This window comes from Oncorhynchus masou, chromosome 20 (genome assembly GCF_036934945.1).
Source record: "Oncorhynchus masou masou isolate Uvic2021 chromosome 20, UVic_Omas_1.1, whole genome shotgun sequence".
NCBI lineage: Eukaryota > Metazoa > Chordata > Actinopteri > Salmoniformes > Salmonidae > Oncorhynchus > Oncorhynchus masou.
In genome coordinates, this window is record NC_088231.1 from 3,495,924 (window position 1) to 3,506,220 (window position 10,297).

At 43.4% G+C, this 10,297-nt stretch overlaps 1 protein-coding gene across 2 annotated transcripts; it reads left to right on the forward strand.

The window, feature by feature from the left end:
• The first annotated feature begins 410 nt into the window (after window positions 1-410).
• LOC135506695 (C-type lectin domain family 4 member E-like) lies at window positions 411-9,327 on the forward strand. 2 transcript variants are annotated; one of them, XM_064926020.1, is made up of 6 exons: window positions 414-671; window positions 6,198-6,437; window positions 6,524-6,625; window positions 6,926-7,050; window positions 7,147-7,247; window positions 8,723-9,327. In XM_064926020.1, the coding sequence occupies exons 1-6, from the start codon at window positions 512-514 to the stop codon at window positions 8,892-8,894; spliced, it is 900 nt and encodes a 299-aa protein (XP_064782092.1). In that variant the 5' UTR covers window positions 414-511; the 3' UTR covers window positions 8,895-9,327. The 2 variants fall into 2 exon arrangements, with proteins under 2 accessions (XP_064782093.1, XP_064782092.1); XM_064926021.1 differs by lacking the exon at window positions 6,524-6,625 and having other exon boundaries at window positions 411-671.
• Window positions 9,328-10,297: the final 970 nt, after the last annotated feature.

A 10,297-nucleotide genomic window follows, 5' to 3' on the forward strand; every position in this document is an offset into this window, starting at 1 on the left:
TCTCTACAAGATTATTCTCATTGATGGGTTTTAAGAAGAGAAATGTCTGGATATTATTGGGGAGTATGATGTTTAAACCACGACATCTGACTGTTTTAAACCTCTCGGTATGGTATTGGCCTAACCCTGATAATGTTGGCCCTTCTGAGAATGAAGACAGTGCTAAGATGAACACAGAAACATTGCATCCTCTGAGGCTGGGAATGACCTGTCATGTGAGGACAATAGTCCCTCAATTTGTAAGAAAATGGTTTACCAAAACCATGACAACACATACAGCACACAACAGTGCACGCAACTTCCTAAATTTTGTCTCTCTTTCTCTCTTTTCTCAAATAAAAACGAAATGTATTCATAAAGCCCTCTTTACATCAGCAGATGTCACAAGTTGTTTATACAGAAACAAAAGAGCAAAAGAGTAAGTAATAATATGGGGATGAGGTAGTCGGGTGGGCTATTTACAGATTGGCTGTGTACAGGTGCAGTGATCGGTAAGCTGCTCTGACAGCTGATGCTTAAAGTTAGAGAGGGAGAAATAAAACTCCAGTATCAGAGATTTATGCAATTCGTTCCAGTCGTTGGTAGCAGAGAACTGGATGGAAAGGCGGCCAAAGGAGGTGTTGACTTTGGGGATGACCAGTGCAATATACCTGCTGGAGCGCATGCTACAGGTGAGTGATGCTATGGTGACCAGTGAGCTAAGGTGTGGCGTTACCTATCAGAGACTTATAGATTACCTGGAGCCAGTGGGTTTGGCGACGGATATGTAGTGAGGGCCAGCCAACGAGAGCATACAGGTCGCAGTGGTGGGTAGTATATGGGGCTTTGGTGATAAAACAGATGGCACTGTGATAGACTGCATCCAGTTTGATGAGTAGAGTGTTGGGGGCTATTTTGTAAATGATATTGCTGAAGTCAAGGATCGGTAGGATAACCTCGTAAAACTGACTATGTTTGACGGCATGAGTGAAGGAGGCTTTGTTGCGAAATAAGAAGCCGATTCTAGATTAAATTTTGTATTGGAGATGCTTAATGTGAGTCTGGAAGGAGAGTTTACGGTCTACCCAGACACCTAGGTATTTGTAGCTGTCCACATATTCTAGGTCAAGAACTGTCCAGAGTAGTGATGCTAGTCGGGCGGGAGGGTGCGGGCAGCAATCGGTTGAAGAGCATGCACTTAGTTTTACTCGCATCTACAAGTAGTTGGAGGCCACGGAAGTGGTGTTGTATGGTGTTGAAGCTCATTTGAAGGTTTGTTAGCACAGTTTCCAAAGGGCCAGATGTATACAGAATGGTGTCGTCTGTGTAGAGGCAGATCAGAGTATCACCAACAGCAAGAACGACATCATTGATATAAACAGAGAAAAGTGTTGGCCTGAGAATTTAACCCTGTGACACCCCCATAGAGACTGCCAGAGGTACGGACAACAGGCCCTCCGATTTGACACACTGAACTCTATCAGAGAAGTAGTTGATGAACCAGGCGAGGCAGTCATTTGAGAAGCCAAGGCTATGGAGTCTGCTGATAAGAATCCTGGTGATTGACAGAGTCGAAAGCCTTGGCCAGGTTGATGAAGACAGCTGCACAGTACTGTCTTTTGTCGATATTTTATGATATCCTTTAGGACCTTGAGCGTGGCTGAGGTGCACCCATGAGCAGCTCAGAAACCAGACTGTATAGTGGAGGAGGTATGGTGGGATTCGCAATTGTCTGTGATCTGTTTATTAACTTGGCTTTTGATTTTTTTTTTTGAAAGACAGGGCAGGATGGATATAAGTCTGTAACAGTTTGGGTCTAGAGTGTCTCCCCCTTTGAAGAGTGGGATGATCGTGACAGGAAGCAAATCTCTGTATGAAAAAGCTAGCCTTAGCTTCCTTAAAACCTCTTGAAACTCCCCATCCCGGATCCGGGATCGTGACTAAAGCCTCAGGCTCATTAGCATAACGCAACGTTAACGATTTCTGAAAATCGCAAATAAAATGAAAATAATGCGCCTGCTCTCAAGCTTAGCCTTTTCTTAACAACACTGTCATCTCAGATTTTCAAAATATGCTTTTGAACCATAGCAATTGACTTATTTGTGTAAGAGTATGCTAAGCTAGCTTAGCATTTTGAGTAGCATTTAGCACGCAACATTTTCACAAAAACCAGATAACCAAATAAATAAAATCATTTACCTTTGAAAAGCTTCGGATGTTTTCAATGAGGAGACTCTCAGTTACATACCAAATGCGCAGTTTTTCCTGAAAGCTTCTGTGTGTAGGAGAAATCGCTCCGTTTTGTACATCACATTTGGCTACCGAAACGAACCGAAAATTCAGTCACCTACAACGTCAAACGTTTTCCGAATTAACTCCATAATATCGACCGAAACATGGCAAACGTTGTTTGGAATCAATCCTCAAGGTGTTTTTTCACATATCTCTTCATTGATATATCGTTCGTGGAAGCCTGCATTCTTCTCTGAATTCTGTGGAAAAATACTTGCAGCTGACTTTTGCGCACCAATTTCGGTGCAGGACACCAGGCGGACACCTGGTAAATGTGGTCTCTTATGGTTAATCTTCCAATGATATGCCTACAAATATGTCACAATGCTGCAGACACCTTGGGGAAACGACAGAAAGGGCAGACTTACTCCTCTCGCATTTACAGCCATATAAGGAGACAATGGAAAACAGAGCCTCAAAAATCCTGCTCATTTCCTGGATGCCGTCTCATCTTGGTTTTGCCTGAAGCTCACGTTCTAGGGCACGCACAGAAAATATCTTTGCAGTTCTGGAAACGTCAGAGTGTTTTCTTTCCAAAGCTACCAATTATATGCATAGTCGAGCATCTTTTTGTGACAAAATATCTTGTTTAAAACGGGAAAGTTTTTCATCCAAAAATGAAATTGCGCCCCTAGAGTTTCAAGAGGTTAACTGACTGACTATGTATATTTGTTCCTGACTTCCCAGAAAAGCTGCATTTCACAGGGGCTATTCGATGCTAATGCAGAATGCCACAGGATGTTTGTGCTGGTCAAGGGCAGTCAAGTCTGGGATGAACCAAGGGCTATGTCTGTTCTTTGTTCTACATTTTTTTGAATTGGGCATGCTTATTTAAGATGGAGAGGAAGGCATTTTTGAAGAGCAACCAGGCATCCTCTACTGACGGGATGAGGTCAGTACCTTTCCAGGATACGCAGGCCAGGTTAATTAGAAAGGCCTGCTCGCTGATGTGTTTTAGGGAGCACTTGACAGTAATGAGGGGTGGTCATTTGACCGCAGACACATTACACACAGGCAATGAGGCAGTGATTGCTGAGATCTGGGTTGAAGACAGCAGAAGTTGCGGTAGAGGGCAAGTTGGTCAGGATGATATCTAAGAGGGTGCCCATGGTTGCGGATTTAGGGTTGTACCTGGTAGCTTCCTTGATAATTTGTGTGAGTCCCAGTTTAGGTCACCTAATAGTATGAACTCTGAAGATAGATGAGGGGGGCGATCAATTCACATATGGTGTCCAGGGTACAGCTGGGGGCTGCGGGGTCTATAAGAAGTGGCCACGGTGAGAGACTTGTTTCTGGAATGGTGGATTTTTAAAAGTAGAAGCTCGAATTGTTAGGGCACAGACCTGGATAGCATGACAGAACTCTGCAGGCTAACTCTGCCCCCTTTGGCAGTTCTGTCTTGTCGGAAAATGTTATAGTTAGTGATGTATAAGAACGGTGGCTAGGAAAAACTCCCTAGAAAAGGCAGGAACCTAGGAAGAAACCTAGAGAGGAACCAGGCTCTGAGGGGTGGCCAGTCCTCTTCTGGCTGTGCCGGGTGGAGATTATACATGGACACTAAGACCAGATCGTTCTTCAAGGCGGTCATAGATGACCAGCAGGGTCAAATAATAATCACAATGCAACAAGTCAGCACCTCAGGAGTAAATGTCCGTTGGCTTTTTATAGTCGAGCATTCAGAGTACGAGACAGCAGGTGCGGTAGAGAGGGAGAGGGATAGAGATAGTTGAAAACAGCAGGTCCGGGACAAGGTAGCACATCTGATCAGTGTTCCATCGCCACAGGCAAAACACCAGAAATTGGATCAGCAGCATGACCAGGTGGACTGGGGACAGAGACAGCCAGGAGTCATCAGGCCCGGTAGTCCTGAGGCATGGTCTTAGGGCTCAGGTCCTCCGGGAGGGGAGAGAGATGGGAGAATTAGAGGGGGCATACTTTAGATCACAGGACACCAGAGAAGACAGGAGAATTACATGAGAGACTGACCCTAGCCCCCTGGCACATTGACCATTGCAGAGATGGTAGATACTGGAGGCTGAGACAGGGGGAGGTCGTAGGAGACTTATGCCCCGTCCAACAATATCCCAACCAGGCAGAATATAACCCCACCCACTTTGCCAAAGCACAGCCCCCACACCACTAGAGGGGTATCAACAGACCACCAACTTACTACCCTGAGACCAGGCTGAGTATAGCCCATGAAGATCTCCTCCTGCAAAATTGGCTGACTCAACCCACTCAAGTCAAGTATAACAAAAAAGGAGACGTGATGCTACCCCTCCTAGGGACGGCATGGAAAAGCACTAGTAAGCCAGTAACTCAGCCCACGTAATAGGGTCAGAGGCAGTGAATCTCAGTGGAGAGAGGGGAGCCAACCAGGCAGAGACAGCAAGGGTGGTTCGTCACTCCAATGTCTTGCTGTTCACCTTCCCACCCCGGGGCCAGACTACATTCAATCTTAGGACCTACTGAAGAGATGAGTCTTCTGTAACGACTTAGATGTCGAGACCGAGTCTGCGTCTCTCGCATGGATAGGCAGACCATTCCATAAAAATTGAGCTCTTTAGGAGAAAGCCCTGCCTCCAGCTCTTTGCTTAGAAATTCCAGGTAAAATAAGGAGGCCTGCGTCTTGTGAATGTAGCGTACTTGTAGGTATTTACGGCAGGACCAAATCAGAGGGATAGATAGGAGCAAGTCCATGTAATGCTTTGTAGGTTAATAACAGTAAACACTTGAAATCAGCCCTAACCTTAACAGGAAGCCAGAGGCACTGGTGTAATAGAAAAAAAGGCAAATTAAGTCATACAATCAAATCCATGTTAAATACTGACAAAACTTCTCTCTCACAGACACACATACAGGCACTCTCACACACACACTCTCTCACACGCACACCAGTATGCAAACTTGTATTACAGTTTATTGGTTGCTTGAGCACATTTGTCCAAACAAAATGACACATTTCATTTGCAGAATGCATTAAGACTCTCAAGACATGAAATACATGACACACAATCAATGACCTCCATCAAAACATACTGTGCAACTTGTTATGTAATTAAACCTTTTTTCTTTCTACATCTATCAATATGGTCATCTGTTGATACTATAAATCAAATCATTATAGTATGCACCATAAAGACAACTAAACATATTATCACAACACGGGTTGTATTCTTTTCTAAAATAATTTGACCAAAGATGACCAACGCAGAAAGAATGTCACTCAAGCGCATGAATATCTAGAAACAGAAGGCTTTATTTGACCTTCTTCCATTTGAACTGAGAGCTGAACTTTCCTCTAGGGGCCTCTCTACCTCTCCTTTGCCCTTTGCCCTCTACCTCTTACTTGGTCCATTCTTACAAAACAGCAACTCAGAGGTGACCTATTTTACTCATGAATAAGGCCTGATTGAACAATTGTGCAAAGATTTGCACGCGTGCAGACGTAGTTCACAATCATGCTAGTCAGTTGTATCAGCTGTGACCAAATGCTTGGATTTTGTTTGACATGATTTACTCAACTGACACCTGCCTTTTTTTTGTAGAGAGTTGTGTTTACTGTTTTGCAAAAATGTGTTTAGCATTTGCATAGTTTGTGAAAGCATTGACTTACTGTTTTGCAAAACAGTATATTGTTGTGCTCATTTAAGTTATGATGGCACTCAAGTGTACCCCAGTTTCATTAAGTGTCTTAGCAAACGAGAAAAACTAATACCTTCCTACCTATTTCCTGACAATGTGGCATCCTGTGCACTAGTAGTTATGTTTCACACATCGTCAAGCACAACATGAAGTCAGTACAGTAGACTAATGTGTAAACTCACTACTCAGGAGACAAATACAAATATGCAAAGGAGAAGCTGTAGCCACAACTACCCGTGTCATTTGTTTTATACCTCCCTGGGGGTTACATCTTCACACAGATAAAGACAGACACACAGGCGATACAGAGAAGCAGAGACAGACACGAACACAGAGACAGACAGGAACACAGAGACAGACGCCAGACATGACCAAGAAAGTCAAGTTTGACAGAGGTGAGATGAAGGAGAGGATTGTGGACATCTACGTCAGTGCAGACACCCTGAGAGACCACGAGACCAGCACCAAGACAGAAGATGTAGAACACACTTCAACTAATGGACCGGGAGACCAGCACACAGGTAACACACACACACACACACACACACAAACACACACACACACACACACACACACTTTACACACACATCTTTTTATGTGTATATAGAGCCTAATAGCACAGGGAAGAGACCCTTCCTAGCTGTTGCAGTGTGTCTGGGGCTGCTGTGTGTTCTCCTACTGGCTTGGATCATAGGCCAGTCTGTTCAATGTAAGTATAGCTAAATTGTAATTACTGTAATTCACTGGCAGTCCTGTAGATATAGTCTTATTTAGTGAGTAACTTTTCTAGGCCAACAACAGACCAGATACAACAACCTGAGTATTATATTGCAATGCAGTACTTTTTGGAAAGTTTCAATACAATTAATCCCGCTGTTTTACGAATTGACTAAAACTCAAAACCCTGGTTACGGCCCTGAACGCGAACTAAAATGTTGTTTGTATTCTTTCATTAATGTGTGCAAAATAATGAGATGCCAATGAATGTTTTAACTAACCTGTTCTGAAGGCTGGAACAAGTTTGAATCCTGTTGGTACTTCGTCTCTTCTGAGAGAAAAACCTGGAGTGAGAGCAGACAGGACTGTATGGAGAAAGGAGCAGACCTGGTGATCGTAAACAGCAGAGAGAAACATGTGAGAGAGTGGGGGGAGATTGATAAATACACAGAGAGAGAGAGAGACATGATAAACATCTTTTGATCAGTGTTCATTTATCTTTCTCAACAACAGAGATTTCTCTTTGCCCTCAACAAGAGATTCTGGATCGGTTTGACTGACAATGAGACTGAGGGGTCCTGGAAATGGGTTGACGGCACACCACTGATAACAAGGTGAGAGATTTGACCATCCAGTTGTGATATGGAGACATTGAAAACAAATGGTATTGCTTCAGATCATCTTCATGAAAACACATTTTTCCCTTCATAGATATCATTCAATGAGCTCTATAGAAACCAAGCATTATCTTCTTAAAGAAACAAAAAAAAGGAATATATACACTGCTCAAAAAAAATAAAAATAAAGGGAACACTTAAACAACACAATGTAACTCCAAGTCAATCACACTTATGTGAAATCAAACTGTCCACTTAGGAAGCAACACTGATTGACAATACATTTCACATGCTGTTGTGCAAATGGAATAGACAACAGGTGGAAATTATAGGCAATTAGGAAGTCACCCCCAATAAAGGAGTGGTTCTGCAGGTGGTGACCACAGACCACTTCTCAGTCCTATGCTTCCTGGCTGATGTTTTGTTCACTTTTGAATGCTTTCACTCAAGTGGTAGCATGAGATGGAGTCTACAACCCACACAAGTGGCTCAGGTAGTGCAGCTCATCCAGGATGGCACATCAATGCGAGCTGTGGCAAGAAGGTTTGCTGTGTCTGTCAGCGTAGTGTCCAGAGCATGGAGGCGCTACCAGGAGACAGGCCAGTACATCAGGAGACGAGGAGGAGGCCGTAGGAGGGCAACAACCCAGCAGCAAGACCGCTACCTCTGCCTTTGTGCAAGGAGGAGCAGGAGGAGCACTGCCAGAGTCCTGCAAAATGACCTCCAGCAGGCCACAAATGTGCATGTTTCTGGTCAAATGGTCAGAAACAGACTCCATGAGGGTGGTATGAGGGCCGGACGTCCACAGGTGGGTGTTGTGCTTACAGCCCAACACCGTGCAGGACGTTAGGCATTTCCAGAGAACACCAAGATTGGCAAATGCGCCACTGGCGGCCTGTGCTCTTCACAGATGAAAGCAGGTTCACACTGAGCACATGTGACAGACGTGACAGAGTCTGGAGATGCAGTGGAAAACATTCTGCTGCCTGCAAAATCCTCCAGCATGACCGGTTTAGCGGTGGATCAGTCATGGTGTGGGGTGGCATTTCTTTGGGGGGCCGCACAGCCCTCTATGTGCTCGCCAGAGGTAGCCTGACTGCCATTAGGTACCGAGATGAGATCCACAGACACCTTGTGAGAACATATGCTGGTGCAGTTGGAACTGGGTTCCTCCTAATGCAAGACAATGCTAGACCTCATTTATAATTTTTGTGTGATTTTGTTGTCAGCACATTCAACTATGTAAAGAAAAAAGTATTTAGTAAGAATATTTCATCCATTCAGATCTAGGATGTGTTATTTTAGTGTTCCCTATATTTTTTTGAGCAGTGTATGTTTTTTACTTTTTTTTGGTGGCCCACATCAGACAGCGTGTGGCTTTAAAGCTGAAGAAACACAGGCATTATGTCTTTTATTTAGGATGATGTTTTACTGACAGTGTGACTGTCTGGTTCTCTGTGTTGTTAACATAGTTACTGGATGATCAACCAGCCTAATAATGGACGAAGTGTTTCAACCTTTCCGGGGGAGGACTGTGTTGTACTACAAAATGGACAAGACCAGCCTGAAAAGACATGGAATGATATAAATTGTGCACAAAAACGTATCTGGATTTGTGAGTTGTGTAACAAAAACCTACTGTAACAACTACCCATCCACCATCTCCCCGTCTATCTCTCTCTATGACTCTCCCTCTCTCATTCTGTCTCCATACTTACTCATTTATGTTTGTTTCATTCTGAACATATGAATCACTTTCCCATTTACTTCCTGGGATGCATTAGTAGCTTCCTGTCTTCAGTGGTTAAATGGACACATCAGACACAGACAATGATTGAGACACATCACTGAAAGTAAACAGCTGCATTAGAACAGACAGAAGGGACCAGTATGAGATTGTCAAGTCAGTACAGTCGACTCCTGATAGGTGCACATCAGATAAGTGTGAGACCTGGGTTCAAATACAACTTGAAATCGTTCAAAAGCTTTGAGCGTTTGCTTTAGCCTGCCTTCAGAGCCAGGTGGGTACTGGGAATTGTCTGTTGCAACAGAAGTATTTTAAATTATGTTCATATAGAGAGTCATTCTGGCAGTACTCAGACACTTGATTCATTTTTTAGGTTTCGTCGTCTCCGGATTCACAGACACCCAAATATACATTTTGACATGGCCTATTGATTAACAAGACACACTGTTTATCTTATTATTTTGTGCTATAATTTGCAGTTTACCTTAGAACATATTATCATTAGAATTATTTTACATTGTTGTGTCTCAATGGGCCGCAAGGCTATAAATAAGATTTGTGTGCAATGGTCAGGTCACTCTGAGGAAGATGTCAGCTTTATGTTGAAATGTCAGTCACCTGTTCGCATCCTGTACAATGTATTAAAGTGAGCAATAAGAAATCAATCTGTCTGGTTATTGACTGATCCAACTCCTTTTTACCTCAAATTTGTCCATTTGGAAGTTCTCCTTGGCAAGCCATTCTCATATTGTCATACAGTATTTCATCCCAGGTCTGGTAAGTCTACACTACGTACTCAGGAATCAGATGAATATGTTTAAAGGAAAAGAACATGTCCCAGATGTGACCCAGAGGGTCAAGTTTGACAGAAGTGAAGCTGGGGAGATGATTGTGGACATCTACGGCAGTGCAGACACCGAGGGACCATGAGACCAGCACCAAGACAAAGAGGTAGAAGACACTTCTCCAAAGAACGGACCAGGAGGTCAACCTAATACACGCACAATCTTTCTCTCTCTCTCTCTCACACACACACACACACAATGCAAAGAAAAACTTGAAACACATTTTATAAACACAGGGAAGAGACCCTTCATAATTCTTGATGTGTTGTTCGACTGACTGGGATCATGGGCCTGTTTGTCCACTGTTGGTAATAGTTATAATTCCTACAAATTACCAGCAGATCTGTGGTTGTCTGTTCTAGTTGTTATTGCAGATAACGGATCTCTCAGAGCTTCTTAGTTTATAAGACCAACTCACCTGCATAAGGAGTCTTAGTTTATAAGACCAACTCATC

Bases quoted from the DNA above. Each gene is read 5' to 3' on its own strand.
- LOC135506695 (XM_064926020.1), top strand. From the start codon at position 512: ATGCTTAAAGTTAGAGAGGGAGAAATAAAACTCCAGTATCAGAGATTT. The intron at 7,051-7,146 runs GTGAGAGAGTGG...TCTCAACAACAG, and splicing joins TAAACAGCAGAGAGAAACAT to AGATTTCTCTTTGCCCTCAA. The intron at 7,248-8,722 runs GTGAGAGATTTG...TTGTTAACATAG, and splicing joins GGCACACCACTGATAACAAG to TTACTGGATGATCAACCAGC.